The 20,866-nt window shown below is 47.3% G+C and overlaps 2 protein-coding genes across 3 annotated transcripts; both read right to left on the bottom strand.

Moving 5' to 3' along the window:
- Positions 1-5,140: 5,140 nt before the first annotated feature.
- On the bottom strand, positions 5,141-17,367 carry LOC121309838 (phosphatidylinositol 4-phosphate 5-kinase type-1 alpha-like). 2 transcript variants are annotated; one of them, XM_041242981.1, is made up of 16 exons: positions 16,818-17,367; positions 15,095-15,136; positions 13,741-13,775; positions 13,216-13,308; positions 12,610-12,740; positions 12,202-12,319; positions 11,287-11,439; positions 10,830-11,129; positions 10,299-10,522; positions 9,969-10,052; positions 9,242-9,290; positions 9,067-9,151; positions 8,091-8,267; positions 6,752-6,881; positions 6,144-6,279; positions 5,141-5,589 (listed from the first exon to the last, which is right to left on the bottom strand). In XM_041242981.1, exons 1-16 carry the CDS (start codon positions 16,855-16,857, stop codon positions 5,587-5,589), a joined length of 1,800 nt encoding a protein of 599 aa, XP_041098915.1. In that variant the 5' UTR covers positions 16,858-17,367; the 3' UTR covers positions 5,141-5,586. The 2 variants fall into 2 exon arrangements, with proteins under 2 accessions (XP_041098915.1, XP_041098916.1); XM_041242982.1 differs by lacking the exon at positions 15,095-15,136.
- Positions 17,368-18,145: 778 nt separating this feature from the next.
- On the bottom strand, positions 18,146-20,860 carry LOC121309837 (extracellular matrix protein 1-like). Its single transcript, XM_041242980.1, has 4 exons — positions 20,788-20,860; positions 19,441-19,658; positions 19,242-19,329; positions 18,146-18,703 (listed from the first exon to the last, which is right to left on the bottom strand). The coding sequence occupies exons 1-4, from the start codon at positions 20,851-20,853 to the stop codon at positions 18,569-18,571; spliced, it is 507 nt and encodes a 168-aa protein (XP_041098914.1). The 5' UTR covers positions 20,854-20,860; the 3' UTR covers positions 18,146-18,568.
- Positions 20,861-20,866: the final 6 nt, after the last annotated feature.

Below are 20,866 nucleotides of genomic sequence, written 5' to 3'. Positions count from 1 at the left end.
TCCAATCCAAACACCCCTCACCCCAGCCTCTACACACAAACACCGGCTCCAATCCAAACACCCCTCACCCCAGCCTCTACACACAAACACCGGCTCCAATCCAAACACCCCTCACCCCAGCCTCTACACACAAACACCGGCTCCAATCCAAACACCCCTCACCCCAGCCTCTACACACAAACACCGGCTCCAATCCAAACACCCCTCACCCCAGCCTCTACACACAAACACCGGCTCCAATCCAAACACCCCTCACCCCAGCCTCTACACACAAACACCGGCTCCAATCCAAACACACCTCACCCCAGCCTCTACACACAAACACCGGCTCCAATCCAAACACCCCTCACCCCAGCCTCTACACACAAACACCGGCTCCAATCCAAACACCCCTCACCCCAGCCTCTACACACAAACACCGGCTCCAATCCAAACACCCCTCACCCCAGCCTCTACACACAAACACCGGCTCCAATCCAAACACCCCTCACCCCAGCCTCTACACACAAACACCGGCTCCAATCCAAACACCCCTCACCCCAGCCTCTACACACAAACACCGGCTCCAATCCAAACACCCCTCACCCCAGCCTCTACACACAAACACCGGCTCCAATCCAAACACCCCTCACCCCAGCCTCTACACACAAACACCGGCTCCAATCCCAACCAAACACCCCTCACCCCAGCCTCTACACACAAACACCGGCTCCAATCCAAACACCCCTCACCCCAGCCTCTACACACAAACACCGGCTCCAATCCAAACACCCCTCACCCCAGCCTCTACACACAAACACCGGCTCCAATCCAAACACCCCTCACCCCAGCCTCTACACACAAACACCGGCTCCAATCCAAACACCCCTCACCCCAGCCTCTACACACAAACACCGGCTCCCCAAGGAGCTGATCAACCGGTAACAAGCTTTACACCGAGCCGCCGCATCACCGCCCGGGGGTTCCTAGCTCTGCCCGTTACTGCACACCCGGATACCCGGCCTCTCTCCGCGCAGTGACTCAGGGAAACGATCCCTCCCATCCCCCCCCGCAGACCGGACTGAACCCGGACCGCTTCTTTACTCAGACCCCGGTGTAACCGGCCCGCCAGCTGCCCCACAGCACCGGGGCTCGCCTCGCTAACTACACGGCGAGCATGAGACCGACACTGAGGCGCCTCTCCTCACCAGACCATCGTGCTTTCCAGCACCATCTTTGCAGAGTCTGTTGTCTGTTGCTGTCTCCGACGGGGACTACAATCCGCTGCTCCGATTGGACAGCGCCGCCCGACCAATCGACACCCTGGATGTTAAAGACGGAACCGGTCCTGTGGCATGCTGGGTAATGTAGTTTTCGACCGTTTAAAGGAACAGGCGGCGAGCGAGTGGCGTGTTCAAGCTATTATTTGTGTAATATCTATTATATATTATAAAGACATTTCAGAGGGCTGGATCTCATCAATATCAGGGTCTAGTGCTGTATATTATAAAGACATTTCAGAGGGCTGGATCTCATCAATATCAGGGTCTAGTGCTGTATATTATAAAGACATTTCAGAGGGCTGGATCTCATCAATATCAGGGTCTAGTGCTGTATATTATAAAGACATTTCAGAGGGCTGGATCTCATCAATATCAGGGTCTAGTGCTGTATATTATAAAGACATTTCAGAGGGCTGTGTCTCATCAATATCAGGGTCTAGTGCTGTATATTATAAAGACATTTCAGAGGGCTGGATCTCATCAATATCAGGGTCTAGTGCTGTATATTATAAAGACATTTCAGAGGGCTGGATCTCATCAATATCAGGGTCTAGTGCTGTATATTATAAAGACATTTCAGAGGGCTGGATCTCATCAATATCAGGGTCTAGTGCTGTATATTATAAAGACATTTCAGAGGGCTGTGTCTCAATATCAGGATCTGTTATATCGATTCATAATTCAATACTACAAATGTCGAGTCTATGACAGATGCTCTGTCACACCACAGGGGTGATCAAATAGTTGAGTTGAAAACAAAGCCACTTTTTCAGGATCACAGCGGCTTGGAAGCTGGTTCCAGGAGAGCCCTGGGGAGACCTAGTTTGAGGTTTGCTGTATCAAATCCCCAGAAGTGAGAACCAGGTTGTGCAAACTCTAAATCCCTCTTCTATAGACACAGCGATATACAAGAAAGAAAACTTCCAAAGAAACTCGAGAGGATGAATCGCAGGCTGTCCACAAAAAGGCTTTTTTAATTTCAAATAAAACCAGAAAGAAGGACGATGCCTTGATCAGCAATACAGAGTTCAACAAGAAAACAAAGAGAATCAAAATTAAAAGAGAAACCTTTTTGTTTTGTTTTTTTTAAAGAGAGTCGTCGATAATTTTACAAACAGGAAGAAAAAAAACGCCTACATTTTTTTTTCAAATTCTTAAACAATATGTAAAGCAGACTAAAAGATCATTACAACAATAATAATTATCATTATTATAGGATAATGATACATAAACTCACAAAAGAATGATCACCTCGAGCATAATAAACCGCTTCCATTTAGAGTATTAAAAAAAAAAAAATCTTAAATACAAATTACATAAATATATACTCAAGAAGATTATATATGAAAATGCACAGAACCACTTCAGTGTTTTAGGAATAATGTAATGGAGGGAGAGAAGAGAAAGGGGGGAGGACAGAAATAAGGAATATATACTATATATGAATATATATTATATATATATATATATATATATATATATATATATATATATATATATATATATATATATATACTGAACAGACTTTACCAATAAACAATTACTAGAGAGAGAAAGACGGAGGGAGAGATCGAGAAAGCACGAAAGAAAGACAGAAAAGAATCGGTGCAACAGTGACCCCTTCTGCTGGAAGCGAGTTTTACAGGTCGCCACGGTTTGCCAGGAATCGAAACAAATTTACACCAAACTATGGATACACACAACAATTTCAAAATAGAATTAAAAAAAAAATACAAAAATCAGGGGCTCCTCCTCCCCTCTTAAAAACATGACAACACAGCCAAGCGACTCCCTCCTTCCTTCTCGGTCGCGCAGGACGTGTACAAACACACCCACAGCCGTGTGGAGCCTTCCAGAAGAATGAGACGACACCTCAGCCGTAGAGAGCTGCTGCAGACGGAGCTGTCCACCGGTCCCCACCCACTTCCATCGGGCTTGTGTTCTGCAAAGAGGCGAGCGAACGACGCTGGGGGTCTGCGTGCAAATACACGACCTCTCTGTGTTGCACATAACCTTTTGCCACTTCTATATAAACCGTGTTTATAGATTTAAGTTTCAATTAGGACTTCAGCTTCATCCCCCTCCTTGATAATGTCTGACCAATCCATGCGTGAATCCAGTTCATTGAAATTTTATTTCTGAAGGCATGATGAGACATAAAACAATCCAGGTCCTATTGGAAGCGACAGCCGTTATTGACGATGCAGAGATCACCTGCTAGTCTCTGCTAGTCGCTTTGGATCTAAATTCATAATAATAATAATAATAATAATAATAACGCTGTAAGCTTGTCGTCCCAGAATATAAGGCAGCAGAGCAACAAACCAATGGAAAAAGACAAGCCCCAATCTTACCATGGGGTTCAAGCCCTTTTTAAATCTTACTCTCAATCCACTGACCAGAAAGGGGGGGGGGGGGGGGGGGGGGGGGGGGGGGTGGAGTGTGCTAAACGCAATCTATACTATCACTTTCGACTGTACTCGCTGCTGCACAGACTCTGAGAAACGTACGTGTGTGTGTGCGTGTGTGTGCAGAGAATCAGCATTCAACAGGACGCTTCCCATCAATTCTAGTTGCAGTACCTGCCAATTATATGTACAACCCTGCCAGCTAACGAGTCCAGGCAGTCTCTTCAGAGCGCTTTCAGCACCCCCTGCTGGTGACAGAGGTCCCGCAGGAACTGCGATAACTTTACTAACTTTCTACTGCATAATGCACATGATGCATTTCCCGCGGTCTGACATTTTCACACACGAGTGTGTTTCTGTGTCCCTGATTACCTCACACCCAGAGGTGTTTGCATGCAGGCGGGCAGATGAAGCAGATCGATGACACATGTGGAGGTGCTCTGATACACGGGCACACTGCTGTGTAACCCAGACCTGACCGACCAAAACACGTGCTTGAAAACATTACACTTTCTAAAGGCTTCATTATAATTTTTTAAAAATTATATAAGTAGTCCTGTATTTACATGAAAGCCCTGTGTACTGCACACACACACACACACAGATCCCAGACTTTCCAACAGTTTTGCACAATCTCCCTCATTACAGCTGGTCGCCATTCTTAAAAAAACAATTAAAATAATAAAATGAAATTCAATTTTAAAAAGTAGCGCGTCCATAACGCTGTCTCCTCGGTCTCTCTCTCTCTCCTCTCTCTCTCTCTCTCAGAGTTTCAGAGGGTCTGTACCTCCCCCCCTTGCAATAACCCCCTCATGCATGATATACTGAAAATAGCTGGGGGTAGGGGGGGGGGCACACAATAATAAATATATTTTTATTAAATTTTTTCCGGCCCCCGTCTGGCGTGAGGCTGTCATGCATTCGCACGGAATCAGCTTGTTTTTCCATCCAGCTGAAGGATTTATTATTTTATTGATTATTCAAATTTTTTTGTGGACCTCCGTGTCCTTTTTCTTTTTGATTTTGCACTTCACTACATAGCAGCATTCCTTTTTTAAATTGTGTGTGTGATTTTATTTATTTATTTTTATCCACCCCTATATGAAGTCACCATGCATGAAAGGGTTAAAGAAACCAACAAAAAAATTGCATTCGTTGAACCAGCGCCCCCTTCGGGGCATCGCTGGCACAGCAGGTAGAAAAGAGGATAACTGTGACGTCATCACAACCGCTACACACCATATAAAAGCAAGCCAGGCTTAAACACCGCGGACTCACCGATCTCTGTACAGAAACACTGGAGGAAGAGGGGAGGAATCAGCATAAGAAAAGGAGTTAAAGAAAAGGGGCTCGTTACCCCAGGAGGTTCCCAGTTCAATCCCGGCTCAGCCACCGACTCGCTGTGCGAGACCCTGAGCGAGTCGCTTCACCTCCTTGTGCTCCGTCCTTCGGATGAGACTCAAAACAAACGAGGTCCTATTGGAAGAGACTCTGCAGCAGCAGCAGCAGTTGTTGATGATGCAGAGTTCACCCCCCTGGTCTCTGCGAGTCGCTCCGGATAAAAGTGTTTCCTAAATGACTCGATAATAATAACATAAAAGGCCTCAGGCACTGGCAGCCCCACACGGGACCATCGCTTCAAAAGAGATTCTAATAATAATAATAATAATAGAGCAGATCCCAGGCTGTGTGTCGTCTCTGACTTCTCTCCTATTAAAGTAGATTAACTATAAGTAGTACAGTTGCAGCAGCAGCTTCATTTCGTTACGAATCTTCGGGGGGGGGGTAATTAACCACTGCGCCCCCCCTCCCCCCCCCGTCTCTCTCACACGGCCACAAGATGGCGCCAGAGCAGGAAACAAACTCCCTCCTTGTCCCTCAGACTGGAAAACATCACTTCTGCACTCGAGTCGGTCTCACTGCGTAGAAAACGGAAGAGAATTGCAGATTCAGAGTTAGAAAAACGCTTCTCGCTAAGAGTCTGGGACTCCCGTTGCATAGCCGTTTCATCAGTTCCTGGTTTCACTATAAATCAGACACACCTGAGCCTGTTACCAAGAAACACTGGGGGCTGATCAAGCTGGCATTCAAACCTGGACTGGGTGAAAATGCTGTGCAAGAGGAGTCTGATTCCCATCCCTGATCCATCCAGCCGTGTCTAAATATCCCACCGCTACCACCAACATACTGTAGCTCCTTCAGCCAATGACTATCTACAGGGATGCAGAGTACAGCATTGCAATTCATAATTGGGGGTTTAGTGATTCCAACACCCTTTCAGTCCTGCTCTTAGCCTTGTTTAGTCCAGGGGGGTCAAACTCAGATCATGGAGCGGGGGGAGGGCGGCCCGTAGTGTCTTCTGGCTATCCTTACACAACCCTCCCCCCACCCCCCAGCTTTCAATTACTAAACTGGTGTAATTATTGGATAAAACTGGGCGAGTGTATAACGCCTGAAGCGTGACTCGACTTACGAATAGGATGGTGTCCGGCAGGATATCGTTCAGTGAGACAGCGTCTTCCTGACCCGACGGGGCGCCAGGCGAGCTGCGGGCCGCGTTCCGATCCGGTTCTGTGTTTGTGGGCTTGTGCACCTCCACCCCCACAGACCTGCACACGAACCAAGAGGGGGAAACAACAGAACAACCTTTACAGCACATCCAGGCTGCAAACGCAACACCCTACAGGAGACAGGGGGGCGGGGGGGGGCGTTACTGCAGCTCGTGACCTCAGACAAACCCGTCTGCTTGAAAACACCAATCCCGGACAGAAACAGAGCAAATCAATAGATACTAAAACAGGGTCCTGCTGATTAACAAGAAACCAATTACTGGATTATTGGGATGCAGCTCTCTGAAGAAACCAGGACGAGGCTCGCTGGTGTGGATCGGGGCTGGCTCACCATTCACAGTGAATTCACAAACAGCTGCTTGGGTTTGTGCTGCTTTTCTGAGACTCTGCAGAGCACAGCGATCCACACAAACCCAAGCGGGTGAACCCTAAAATTCTAGGTGATGCTACACTTTTGGCCCGAACTGTGGACAGATGCACCCCTTTTGTGGGAGTCGGTGTAACCCCTGACCTCTGTATGGGGGAGTGCAGTCCCTCGCTCCCCAGGGAGGCACTGGACAGCGTGGTCGTCACGGAGACGCTGGCAGCTTCGTCTAGGACAAGGGTCCTCGGGAGCAGGTCCGGGGGGCCAGAGTGCATGCCTGATTAAAAGCAAAACAAAATGGATTGTTCAAACTTCTCGCAACAACCTAATATTATTATTATTATTATTATTATTATTATTATTAACTAGAATCCAATATGAACTAGGATGCTGTGTATAATAATAACACTGCTAGAATCCAATATGAACTAGGATGCCGTGTATAATAATAACACTGCTAGAATACAATATGAACTAGGATGCCGTGTATAATAATAACACTGCTAGAATCCAATATGAACTAGGATGCCGTGTATAATAATAACACTGCTAGAATACAATATGAACTAGGATGCCGTGTATAATAATAACACTGCTAGAATCCAATATGAACTAGGATGCTGTGTATAATAATAACACTGCTAGAATACAATATGAACTAGGATGCCGTGTATAATAATAACACTGCTAGAATCCAATATGAACTAGGATGCCGTGTATAATAATAACACTGCTAGAATACAATATGAACTAGGATGCTGTGTATAATAATAACACTGCTAGAATCCAATATGAACTAGGATGCCGTGTATAATAATAACACTGCTAGAATCCAATATGAACTAGGATGCTGTGTATAATAATAACACTGCTAGAATCCAATATGAACTAGGATGCCGTGTATAATAATAACACTGCTAGAATACAATATGAACTAGGATGCCGTGTATAATAATAACACTGCTAGAATACAATATGAACTAGGATGCCGTGTATAATAATAACACTGCTAGAATACAATATGAACTAGGATGCTGTGTATAATAATAACACTGCTAGAATCCAATATGAACTAGGATGCTGTGTATAATAATAACACTGCTAGAATACTATGAACTAGGATGCTGTGTATAATAATAACACTGCTAGAATCCAACATGAACTAGGATGCTGTGTATAATAATAACACTGCCAGAATACAATATGAACTAGGATGCCGTGTATAATAACACTGCTAGAATACAATATGAACTAGGATGCTGTGTATAATAATAACACTGCTAGAATCCAATATGAACTAGGATGCTGTGTATAATAATAACACTGCTAGAATACAATATGAACTAGGATGCCGTGTATAATAATAACACTGCTAGAATCCAGTATGAACTAGGATGCCGTGTATAATAATAACACTGCTAGAATCCAGTATGAACTGGGATGCAGTCAGTTCGCATTGCAGGTTTCTCTGCAGTTTCTTCCCCACCTGGTTCCACCTCAGCCTCGGTGGTGCCCTGCTGGAAGTGAGACTGGTACACCAGCCTGCCCTCCATACCCGACTGGGGGGGTACGGAGGAGCCAGCGGCCCCCGTGGCACCCGAGGGGGCCCGCCGCGTGCCGGCCGTGCCCCCACTCCGACTCTTCTTCGAGGGGGAGGGCTTCACTGGAGGGAGGGGGGGAGAGAGAGAGAGAGAGAGAGAGAGAGAGAGAGAGCTAAGCCAGTGAGAGAGACCAGAGAGAGAGAAAAATATATACGACTCCTATTGCACAGCAGAGACACCCAGTCCAGGTTTCACTAGCAGCTTGATCAGCCCCAGTGTGTCTAGGCAACAAGCTCAGGTGTGTCTGATTATTAAACTCCTAGTGAAAGCAGGACTGGATCACACTGCTGTGCAGCGGGAGTCTCATTATTAAACTCCTAGTGAAAGCAGGACTGGATCACACTGCTGTGCAGCGGGAGTCTCATTATTAAACTCCTAGTGAAAGCAGGACTGGATCACACTGCTGTGCAGCGGGAGTCTCATTATTAAACTCCTAGTGAAAGCAGGACTGGATCACACTGCTGTGCAGCGGGAGTCTCATTATTAAACTCCTAGTGAAAGCAGGAATGGATCAGATAAATAAGTCATTCAGCAGATGCCTTTATCCAAAGCGACTTGCAGAGACCAGGGGGTGAACTCTGCTTCATCAACAACTGCGTCATTCAGCAGATGCCTTTATCCAAAGCGACTTGCAGAGACCAGGGGGGTGAACTCTGCTTCATCAACAACCGCTGCTGCTGCTGCAGAGTCTCTTCCAATAGGACCTCTGCTTTCAGCCTCTTTCTGTTCTTGAACTGCACTCATTATGACGCATGTATTGCTGTGTTATTAATGTAGACTGTGCCGGTTATTTCACTGGGTTAGGAAATGGCCCCCCCTCCATAAGCAGCAGTTTTAAACACAGCATCAGCAGCCTCTTACACGGGATCTTCTTGAAGACGGAGCTGCACATGAATCTCTGGAACCGTTCTGCGTAGAACCCGGGTCTGTGCACCGAGACGGTGTCCTGGGGAGAAGCAGTTAAGCACAGCGCGTCAGTTAAACACGGTTTTTATCTGATTTATTTATTTTGTATTGTTTTAAGTGTTTAATTTACCCCATCGTGCACCAGCGCCTTCCACGAATGCTCCAACTTCTTAATAAGCCTAAAAAACAATAATAATTATTCAAAAAGATATCATTTGTTGTTGTTTTTTTATTTTTTTTAATGCAGAAATTCTACACCCTGGGCTCCAGAGGAAGGTGAAAGACAGGAGTGAGAGGCTTGTGAATTAGCTTGCTGTCTGTCTGCCCCTCTCCCCTCTCTCCATGTCCCTCCTCCCCCCCTTCCCCCTCCTCCTGTCTGTCTGTCTGTCTCTCCGTGTCCCTCCTCTTCTCTCCTCTCTCTCCGCGTGTCCCACCTCCTCCTCTCCTCTCTGACTGTCTCTCCTCTCCCCTCTCCTCTCCTCTCCTCTCTCTCTCCGTGTCCCACCTCCTCCTCCTCTCCTCCTCTCCTCTCCTCTCTCCTCTCTTTTCCTCTCTCTCCCCTCTCCTCTCTCTCCCCCTCTCCTCTCTCCTCCTCTCTCCTCTCCTCTCTCTCTCCTCTCCTCTCCTCTCCCTCTCTCCTCTCTCCTCTCTTTCTCTCTCCTCTCTCTCTCTTCTCTCCTCTCTCTCTCTCTCCTCTCCTCTCTTCCCTCTCCTCTCTGTTTGTCTCTCCTCTCCCCCTCCTCTCTCTCCTCTCCTCTCTCCCCTCTCCTCTCTTCCCTCTCCTCTCTGTTTGTCTCTCCTCTCCCCCTCCTGTGGAAATGTAATTCCCTGAAGGCTCAGGAGCAGCTGCCCCTCACCTGTAGGACTGCAGGATGTCGATGATGCCGATATAAATGAGAAGACGCTCCCCCTTGGAGTTTCGAGCTGGGATGCCTCCCATCCTGCAACGGGACAGCGGGGAAAATACGCCAGGGAGCAAGTCAGAAACGAGCTCAACTCCAAACCCATTTTTATTTCAAATGCTTAGAAATTTTAATAAACAGGTTTGTGTGCCCCGTCCTTCGGACGAGACGTGAAACAAACGAGGTCCTATTGGAAGAGACTCTGCAGCAGCAGCAGCAGTTGTTGATGATGCAGAGTTCACCCCCCTGGTCTCTGTAAGTCTCTTTGGAGCTTCACACACTCACTGGTCGTCCGTCTCCATGGTGCGCCTCTCCAGCCCCTCCCCCTGGATGGACTCCATGGCGGTGCAGTAGAGCGATTTCTGCCCGACTGGCTTGCGCTGGTCGGCGGAGACCCCCCCCTCCAGCCTGCCCCGGGCTGCCTGGGCCTCCTGTTCCCTCCGCGCTGCGTCCAGGTTGTGCACCCCGAGCAGCAGGCTGTAATCCATGATCTTGAAGCTCTGCAGCACCTGGGAAAGAGGGAGCGGGACAATCACACAGGAGAGCGAGAACAGAGAGGAAACACACAGGAGAGCGAGAACAGAGAGGAAACACACAGGAGAGCGAGAACAGAGAGGAAACACACAGGAGAGCGAGAACAGAGAGGAAACACACAGGAGAGCGAGAACAGAGAGGAAACACACAGGAGAGCGAGAACAGAGAGGAAACACACAGAGAAAACACACACAGAGACAAAAAACACACACACAGAAAACAGAGACACAAAACACAGACACACAGGGCACTCTCACTCAGTCACTCTCTCCCCTCTCTCACCAGGCAGTCCCGCTGCATGGTCTTGCACAGGGCGTTGTGCATGTCGGAGTCCAGGAAGAGCCCGTCCGGGACGTCCTGCAGGAAGTCCAGGTCCTTGAAGGTGGGCAGCTTCTTGTCTCGCTCCTTGGCCGAGGCTCTCCTCTTGCAGGTGGATCCCTTCAGGTCGTACTTGAGGTGCATGTGGACCGAGCGAGGCAGCAGGTTATTCATCACCGCGATCCGGATGTTCTTCCCCCCGGCCTGGACGCAGTACAGCCCGTAGAACTTGGGCAGCAGGGTCCGTTTGTTCTGGTTGAGGTTCTGAAAGAGGGGGCGAGGCAGCAGGGGGGGGTTTCGAGATTTAAAAGGCAGATTTTTTTTTTTTGTTTGCAAGTCGTGTCAACTCAAGAGCTGGCAAGCATGTTGAATTAGCATTGGCTGGATCACTGGCCTCCTTCACGCTCTGCCGCTCACTCACCATGTAGTACCCTGGAAGCAGCTTCTGCAGAAACTCTGCCTCCTTGTGCTGCACCGTCTTGATAATGAACTCGTCATCGCTGGAGACGTAGAAGACAGAGCCGCTGGCTCCCGAGTTAGACAGCTCGATCAGGGACTCGTTACACAGGGAGTACTGCGGGAGGACAGGCACGTCACTATCTTCATACATCTCGCTGCGTCTCAGCTGCTTTTTTACAATACAGCTTTATTTTCTGTAATCATTTGTATCTTTTTTTTTTAATTTGTATTAAATTATTTTGGAATTGCTTTGGCAATACTTTTACTGTAGTCGTGCCAATAAAGCATCAGAGAGAGAGAAAGACACAGAGAAAGACAGGCAGAGAGAGAGAGAGAGAGAGAGAGAAGAGAGAGAGAGAGACACATGCGAGAGAGAGAAAAGCCCTGGCAGAGAGAGCCCTGGCGATGACGGTCACAGCCCTGGCGATGCGACGGTCACAGCCCTGGCGATGCGACGGTCACAGCCCTGGCGATGCGACGGTCACAGCCCTGGCGATGCGACGGTCACAGCCCTGGCGATGCGACGGTCACAGCCCTGGCGATGCGACGGTCACAGCCGTTGTCCGCGTTTTGTTTTTTTTTCTTCCGATGGGCTGTTTTGTTACGGACGTGGAGAGTACGCATCGACACCCATTACAAAATGGGATTTCCATATCACTCAAGAACTCCGAGCAGCTGTGTAAAGATCTTGTATAGACAGATCTACCGAACTATCCATCTATCTGTCTATCTATCCATGTATCTATCTGAGAATACAGGTTTGCATAAGATTGCATGCATGTTATTTACAAAATAAAAATATTTACATACATACATCTATATAAAAATTGAAAAAATGTAATAATAATAATAATAATAATCATCGCTGCGCACTGACCAGATAGTCGTCCGGTCTGATCCCGAAGAGCTCTCTGAAGTAGCGGAAGGCGATCGGTGCGTATGTCTTGAACTGGAAGTCACTGTAGTGATGCGCGGGGGTCAGGTTACTGCCCTCGCTGGGGGTACAACAAATAAATATAAACAACACGGCAGCAGCAGCAGCAGCATGGACACACACTCACAAACTTATCACAAACCACCGCCAGGCACTTACAGCATCTTTGAACCAAAACTCGCTTCGCTGGTGTGAGGCCAGAGAATTACTCTGCTGTCTGTCCGTGCCCCCCATCCCCCCCTACCCACCCTAGAGTGGAACCCAGGCCTCCAGAGGAAGGAGCAAGGCAGAACGAGAGGCTGGTGGATTATCAGCCCCCTGCAGTCGTCCCCCACACAGATTGACTCTCACCCCGGGAAGAATATTGTCTCCACGACTTCGAAGTCCTGCATGAGCACGTCCCGCTCCGGCTTCTGGCTCAGGCTGCCCACAGTGTGAGTGATGCCCAGCTGAATCGCCCCCTTCAGGGCAGAGGAGGTGGTCTGCAAGGGGGGGGGGGGAATAAACCAATAAATAAATAAAACACTGATTTCAATTAAATTCAATTAAACTAATTCGTAACAAAAAAATACAGTGAAGGTTTTCTAAGTTTGACACTGCCAAAAGAAAGTTTGCCTGTCTATCTACAGGGCTGGGAATCAGACTCCCGCTGCACAGCAGTGTGATCCAGTCCTGCTTTCACTAGGAGTTTAATAATCAGACTCCCGCTGCACAGCAGTGTGATCCAGTCCTGCTTTCACTAGGAGTTTAATAATCAGACTCCCGCTGCACAGCAGTGTGATCCAGTCCTGGTTTCACTGCGAGTGTAATAATCAGACACACCTCAGCTTGTTGCCTAGACACACTGGGGCTGATCAAGCTGGTAGTAAAACCTGGAACGGATCACCCTGCTGTGCAATAGGAGTCTGATTCCCAGCCCTGTCTGTGTGGGGGGTCAGGGCCCAGGTGAACTCTGACCTTCTTGTACGTCGTTTCCCCGGTCGGGTCGACCCCTCTGTGTCCGAGCCTCTTCATTGACAGCTGGCTGTGCAGTCCGGAGGAGCTCGGTCCCTGCGGAACAGAACCACAAAACCGGACCTCAGAACCTCACTCTCGACAGACACTAGAACAAATGCAACCCCTTTTCAAGCACCTCACATAGGGACAGATACAAAAAACAAAACAAAAAACAAATATCTTCTAGTCTTTACAGCTCCGGCCAAAAACGAGGACCCCCTCAATTATGATTTAATTCACTGCTTCTTAAGATGTCAAAAAATAAAAACAAACTACAAATCTTCCGCCCGGCGTGAATCACGGGCAATCCCGCCAGCGAGACCTGGAGCCTCTGAGAGCGGGGGCTCGCGGCTCCCCGAGCGGGGGGTCGCGTGTGTGTGTGGGGGGAGACCCTGAGCAAGTCACTTCACCTCCTTGTGTGTGCCACAAATCAAAATGATGCAATCTTATTTGTTAGAATGCGGTTCCTGTATCCCCGTCCCTTACCTCTGTAACAGTCATTTTCCTAGGCCCAGAAGATCCTGCAAAAGACAAAATGAATACGAATCAAACTTGAAAGGATTAAAACAATAATTAACAATAATTCAATCTCAAGATTATTATTTTTTATTATGGCTGCCGGGTGAATTAAAATTCCATGCCTTTTTTTTTTTTGCACAGAACACACCAGCATGCAGAATCTCTCCCAACGCTCGGAGCAAGATTCAGTCCCGTTAACAGACCAGGCTCACCCAAGCCATCGTTACTCCTCTGAACAAAGCAACACAACATCGCTCGAGCGCGCCGCGGCCAGCTCCGAGCCCTCGCCGCCTGATAGGATAGCCTGCTGTAACTCAGGCTATAATTACAAACGAGTCCATCGCTAAGCAGACGCTTTTATCCAAAGCGACCAGGGCTTCCAAGCCCGGATCCTGGGGGAGCCCCCCCCTGCTGCGTCTGCTGGCTTTCAATCCAACAGAGCTCAACTAGACTCTTAATTGAACTGACAGTTCGCTTAATTAGACCTTTTTAATTGTTTTCAGCTCCTAAAAAAAAAAAAAAAAAAAAGTTGCAGAGTTCAAGTTATAAAAACTGTTACAGCTGACTTGAAATCTGCAACCGTTTAAGAGCAGGAGGGGAGGATCCTGAGATCTACAAGCGCAGTCTGAACGGGGGCTCACAGACGGAAGGCTGCGAGAGAGACGCAGAAGATCAGGCGACCGCGTCCTGCGAGAACGCCGCTGAGCTGCCCCAGAGGAGGCAGAGCGCGGCTGTTTCCATCGCCCCCCCCCGGCGTGTTTATCACAGAGATTCATTCAAGGCAAAATCTTTATGCAAATCTTTAAAGTCCAGCGATCAGGCAATGCAAAGCAGGCACAACAGCAGCTCCCTGATAAACCCGACAGGCAAACTGAGCCACGCTGTCGTTTTGTATTCAGCGAGAATTCGTACACACACGGGGGAAATGTGACTCTGACGTCTCTCAAGCTGGATTTGCCCTCGCATGTTACAGTCAGGGCTGGGAATCAGACTCCCATTGCACAGCGGTGTGATCCGGTCCTGGTTCCACTGCGAGTTTAATAATAAGACACACCTGAGCTTGTTGCCTAGACACGCTGTGACTAGTCAAGCTGGTATGAAATGAAACAGGGGGTGGATGAAACTGGAGTGCACCCATACAGAACCACTCTCTGCAACAGACAACAAAACAAGGACAAGGGGGGGGTGAACTAAAGTGACACCTGGAGGGATCGGCTCTTTAAAAGCAGACCTTTTCTCTACACAAGAGAGACGTCATGCTACAAGCGCTGTGGAAATGCAGTGACTCCGAGCTAACACACGCCAGCATGCAGGCTTGTACCTCGCTGGGGGGCGATCCGTCTCCAGAACTGTGTGCGCAGATCTGGGGGGGTGGGGGTTAACAACAGGTTAAAAACTCCAGTGTGAGTTTCTAACCCTGCTCAAACTCCTGGCTCCTGATCATTGCAATATTAATAATAATAGACTTCATTGAGGGGAGCTCTGAACCCCAGGACTGAGTGCAGCAGCAGCAGCAGGGCTAGTGTGAGTTTCTAACCCTGCTCAAACTCCTGCCTCCTGATCATTGCAATATTAATAATAATAGACTTCATTGAGGGGCGCTCTGAACCCCAGGACTGGGTGCAGCAACAGCAGGGCTAGTGTGAGTTTGTAACCGTGCTCAAACTCCTGGCTCCTGATCATTGCAATATTAATAATAATAGACTTCATTGAGGGGAGCTCTGAACCCCAGGACTGGGTGCAGCAGCAGCAGGGCTAGTGTGAGTTTCTAACCCTGCTCAAACTCCTGGCTCCTGATCATTGCAATATTAATAATAATAGACTTCATTGAGGGGAGCTCTGAACCCCAGGACTGGGTGCAGCAGCAGCAGGGCTAGTGTGAGTTTCTAACCCTGCTCAAACTCCTGGCTCCTGATCATTGCAATATTAATAATAATAGACTTCATTGAGGGGAGCTCTGAACCCCAGGACTGGGTGCAGCAGCAGCAGGGCTAGTGTGAGTTTCTAACCCTGCTCAAACTCCTGGCTCCTGATCATTGCAATATTAATAATAATAGACTTCATTGAGGGGAGCTCTGAACCCCAGGACTGGGTGCAGCAGCAGCAGCAGCAGGGCTAGTGTGAGTTTCTAACCCTGCTCAAACTCCTGGCTCCTGATCATTGCAATATTAATAATAATAGACTTCATTGAGGGGAGCTCTGAACCCCAGGACTGGGTGCAGCAGCAGCAGGGCTAGTGTGAGTTTCTAACCCTGCTCAAACTCCTGCCTCCTGATCATTGCAATATTAATAATTTTCTTCATTCTGGCTGACGTATAGGAATGTCACAATCTTAATTGTTTAATGACTGACATTAAAAAGGTGCATTCAGGTGATCCCAGCTCCCTGCAACGCGATTAACCCTGACCCGCAGTGCAGAACATAACAAGTATATTTCCACTAGGGAAAAAAAATAATAACAATAATAATAATAATAATCCACATTTCTTTTCATAACCGAAGTTAAACTGCTATCCAATGTACAAATTACACGACTATACAGTAAACGAAGTAAAGAAGGCAGATTCTCGTCTGTGGGCTGCGTGAGTGTGTGTGTCTGTGTGTGGAAAATTACAACCAAAATCTATAATTCTGTCATTTTTATTTTATAACTTAACAAGAAAAGTAACCAACTTAAAAAAAAATAAACACAAACACACAATAACAAACTCTCAGTTTCTCTGTTAACTCGCCCCATACTCAGGACGGTGTTTACGCATTTAATTTTAAAAGCAAACACACACAGTTAAACAATAATAATAATAATAATAATAATAATAATAATAATAATAATTTAACACTCAAAACGTGCTTGTAAACACAACAAAGCAATCTTAAAACTTTCCAGTTTGTGTCTGCGTTTGTTTGTTTTTTGCGTGAGGGGAACCGGATCATCCCCTCCCGAGTAAAAGCGAGTTATTTCAGCACGTTGTGTACGCGTGTAACTAACGCATAAAACGGGTTTATTTCGAGCGGTTTGTTGTTTTTTTTCGCGTTGTTTTTACCTGCAGGGTTACCGGAGCCCGCCGCCGCCGCCGCCGCCATCTTAGCCCTGCCTCTCGGCCTCGCGGTTTCCTCGCAGCCTCGGCTTTTCCTGCTCGGTCAATCCCGCCGAGGCAGCCTTGTGACCGGGCTCCGACCGCCCCCCGTCTCCTCACTCCACTTCGTGTTTTAAAAGACCGCAGCAGTTCAGTTTTTGAGTTTTTGTTTTTTTTTAATTATTTTTTCTTTCTTCAGAAACGAAACTCTTCCTCCAATTCGTTCCTCTGCCGCACAAACAACAACTTTTTTTCCCACCCCCACGTTGTTTTGTTCTTCCAAATGTTTTCAACAACTATAATAATAATAATAATAATAATAATAATAATAATAATAATAATAAGACGCTCTCATCTACTCCACATCCACGATAATTGAAGAAATCGCGATAATCCGCCACTGAGTTGTTTTTTGGAAACTCACAATGAAACAAACAAACAACAAAAAACAACATTTAAAAATTACAATGCATCTCTTCTCCGCCTTTGCTTAAAAACAAAAAAAAAAAAAAAAAAAACACACAGATGAGTTGTGAAGAAAAAAAGATAAAGTAACAAAATCTGGGATAGTTAGGGGAGTGTGAATATAAGAGAGGAAACAGACTCGTGTAAAGCGCCCCTGTGCTTGGCGGTCACTGAGCCCCGCTGGAGACTTTCAGGGCTGTTTTGGGGTGTTGTTTGTTGTTGTTTGTTGTTGTTTTTTCCCCTCTTTTATTCCTGTAATAATTCGCTGATTTCCCCAATCCTTGCGGCTCGGTCCGCCCGCTTCACTCCCACCGGGCCAGGTGCTGCGCATGCGCGTCACTGCTGCGGGGCAAACGAGGGGCGCTGTCGCAAACTGAGGGGCAAAAAACGCGCGTCCGCTTTAACTGCGTTCTGGAGTTCATTAAAATTATATATATATTAAAATTATTATTATTTTTTTTCTAAAATTATTTAATGTTTTAATTCGTTTTTTTTTTTTATATAACATTGTATATGAACATTCTGTACACTATAAGAAGACAAACAACTCAAATAATGTATCAATAATTTATTATTATTATCATCTATATATAAATAATAATAATAAACAGTGGAGTTTAATGCAAGCCTGGATAAAAACGATGTAATGTTATATTTAATATATTTGAAGTGATATGAAAAGTAGCTTTAAATATAGCTGAATAAACACTACCCTGAGTAACCGTTCTCATTTTGCCTGTGTCTGTTCTGAAATTGAAACACAATGCAATGTACGTTTCACCTGACGCACACACACACACACACCAAGCAGAAAATCAGAATGACGTACACACTGTTTAATATTTATTAAAGCAACACACAATACAACAAAATATACTTTTATTTAGCAAAAGAGGGGTAAAATATTCACTGCGACTGCCAGAACCACTGTGAAGGATTAGAAGCATTCTAATAAGGTAAAGGGGTCGGGGAACAGCAGAAAGAAAAGGGACCGAATTATATTATATGATGAACATATTATTCTGTGTCTTGTATTGCCTGGAACTCAATTCCAAATGTAACTGAACTGAGGATTATTATCTAGAATACTTTCAGTGTAGCACAGGTTACTCTGTGTGTGTGTGTGTGTGTGTGTGTCGTTCACCTAACCTTTCAGTGCTATTGTAATTCGCATGGTATTCACAGCAGCAGAGTCTGTAACTGGAATCTGTAATCGAACAAAACAGCGTTGGAACTGGAATTGCAATTTGTAATTAAAAAAGTGGACACTTTCTGGCTTCCGTTGCCACGGCGGTTGCTATGGGAACGGCCTGCAGCTTGTTGCTATGGATACAGAACGGATGCTTGTTTTTGTCAGATCCGTGGTCAGTTAGACACATGGCCTCTTTCTGGAATGCAAGGGAAGGGAGGGGAGGGTTAGTTTGCAGAGTGGAAACTGGTAAAAACTGTAATCCTCTTTCTCCTTCTCCCTCCCTCCTCTCTCACCTCCCTCTCTGCACAGAGCATCCTCCCCTTACCTCCTCTCCCCTCTCTCTCTCTGCACAGCGCCCCCTCTCTCTTCTCCCTCTCTCACCTCTCTCTGAACAGCGCCCCCTCTCTCACCTTTCTCTCTGCACAGCACCCCCTCTCCCTCTCCCCTCTCTCTCTGCACAGCACCCTCTCCCTCTCTCCACAGCGCCCCCTCCCTCTCTCCTCTCCTCTCCTCTCCTCTCTCTCTGCACAGCGCCCCCTCTCTCTTCTCCCTCTCTCACCTCTCTCTGAACAGCGCCCCCTCTCTCACCTCTCTCTGCACAGTACCCCCTCTCCCTCTCCCTCTCCCTCTCCTCCCCCCTCCCTCTCTCTCCACAGCTCCCTCTCCCCCTCTCCACTCCTCCCCCTCCTCTCTCTCCTCTCCTCTCCTCTCCTCTCCTCTCCTCTCTCCCTCACCTCTCTCTCTGCACAGCGCACCCTCTCCATCTCTGCTACTCCACAGCACTGCTCCTTCAGCCTCCCCACCAGCAAGGGCACAGAGAACCTGCATCAAACAACAGACACTGCGATCAGAGCTGCGATTTACTGCAGCGAGATTGCAACTCCACAAACAGCACTGGAGCCAGCACAGAAGCTGAACCCGGGTCCTCCTCACCTCCTAGTAAGCAGCCTGTGTGGTGCGCAGAGGGCCTGCATGGCGCGGAGGGTGAGGCGTGCCAGGCTGATGTTGGTGATCTCTCGGTCGTATTTGGGGTACGGGGCGTCCCCAGCGAAGCACAGGTATCGGGGATCCCCGGTCTCAGCGCAGCAAGGATGGCGAGACGTTTTCACAGAGAGCTCCTGAACACAGAAACCGTCCATCACCTCCCTCCACTGCAAGAGGGCGCCAGAGAGCACAGAAACAGCCCAGATTACTACTATTGTTATTAATTAATTAATTAATTAATTAATGAGTCATTCAGGAGACGCTTTTATCCAAAGCCCCTTACAGAGACTAGGAGGGTGAACTCTGCTGCTGCTGCAGAGTCACTTCCAATAGGACCTCTCTGTGTTCACAATGCTTCCCTGTGCTTTACCAGACCTCCCTGTGCTTTGCAATGCTTCCCTGTGTTTTACCAGACCTCTCTGTGCTTTACAATGCTTCCCTATGCTTTACCAGACCTCTCTGTGCTTTACAATGCTTCCCTATGCTTTACCAGACCTCTCTGTGCTTTACAATGCTTCCCTATGCTTTACCAGACCTCTCTGTGCTTTACAATGCTTCCCTATGCTTTACCAGACCTCTCTGTGCTTTACAATGCTTCCCTATGCTTTACCAGACCTCTCTGTGCTTTACAATGCTTCCCTATGCTTTACCAGACCTCTCTGTGTTTACAATGCTTGCCTATGGTTTCCCAGACCTCTCTGTGTTTACAATGCTTGCCTATGCTTTACCAGACCTCTCTGTGCTTTACAATGCTTCCCTATGGTTTACCAGACCTCTCTGTGCTTTACAATGCTTATGCCCTCTCTGTGTTTTACAATGCTTTATGCTTTACCAGACCTCTCTGTGCTTTACAATGTTGCCTTTGGTTTCCCAGCCCTCTCTGTGTTTACAATGCTTGCCTATGGTTTCCCAGACCTCTCTGTGTTTACAATGCTTGCCTATGGTTTCCCAGCCCTCTCTGTGTTTACAATGCTTGCCTATGGTTTCCCAGACCTCTCTGTGTTTTACAATGCTTGCCTATGCTTTACCAGACCTCTCTGTGTTTTACAATGCTTCCCTATGGTTTCCCAGACCTCTCTGTGTTTACAATGCTTGCCTATGGTTTCCCAGCCCTCTCTGTGTTTACAATGCTTGCCTATGGTTTCCCAGCCCTCTCTGTGTTTACAATGCTTGCCTATGGTTTCCCAGCCCTCTCTGTGTTTACAATGCTTGCCTATGGTTTCCCAGCCCTCTCTGTGTTTACAGTGCTTGCCTATGGTTTCCCATGCTGTCACTGTCTCTCAGTATCTCTCATACCTTACTGTCTGAGCATTCCAGCACCTCCGTCCCCCCTTTGCAGCACCTCTTAAGCCCCGCCTCCATGCGGTTGATGGCC

This window comes from Polyodon spathula, unplaced genomic scaffold (assembly GCF_017654505.1).
Source record: "Polyodon spathula isolate WHYD16114869_AA unplaced genomic scaffold, ASM1765450v1 scaffolds_1542, whole genome shotgun sequence".
In the NCBI taxonomy this organism is placed as follows: domain Eukaryota; kingdom Metazoa; phylum Chordata; class Actinopteri; order Acipenseriformes; family Polyodontidae; genus Polyodon; species Polyodon spathula.
The sequence above is the reverse complement of the archived record's forward strand: the minus strand, read 5'-3'. Positions and strand labels throughout refer to the sequence as shown.

Coding starts and splice junctions, on each gene's coding strand:
- LOC121309838 (XM_041242981.1), bottom strand. CDS start 16,857: ATGGCGGCGGCGGCGGCGGCGGGCTCCGGTAACCCTGCAG. Junction 15,137..16,817: donor GGGCTCCGGTAACCCTGCAG/GTAAAAACAACG, acceptor CCACCCCCCCAG/ATCTGCGCACACAGTTCTGG. Junction 11,440..12,201: donor TCAGACCGGACGACTATCTG/GTCAGTGCGCAG, acceptor GTCCTCCCGCAG/TACTCCCTGTGTAACGAGTC.
- LOC121309837 (XM_041242980.1), bottom strand. CDS start 20,853: ATGGAGGCGGGGCTTAAGAGGTGCTGCAAAGGGGGGACGGAGGTGCTG. Junction 19,659..20,787: donor TGGAATGCTCAGACAGTAAG/GTATGAGAGATA, acceptor GCCCTCTTGCAG/TGGAGGGAGGTGATGGACGG. Junction 19,330..19,440: donor CACAGGCTGCTTACTAGGAG/GTGAGGAGGACC, acceptor TGTTTGATGCAG/GTTCTCTGTGCCCTTGCTGG.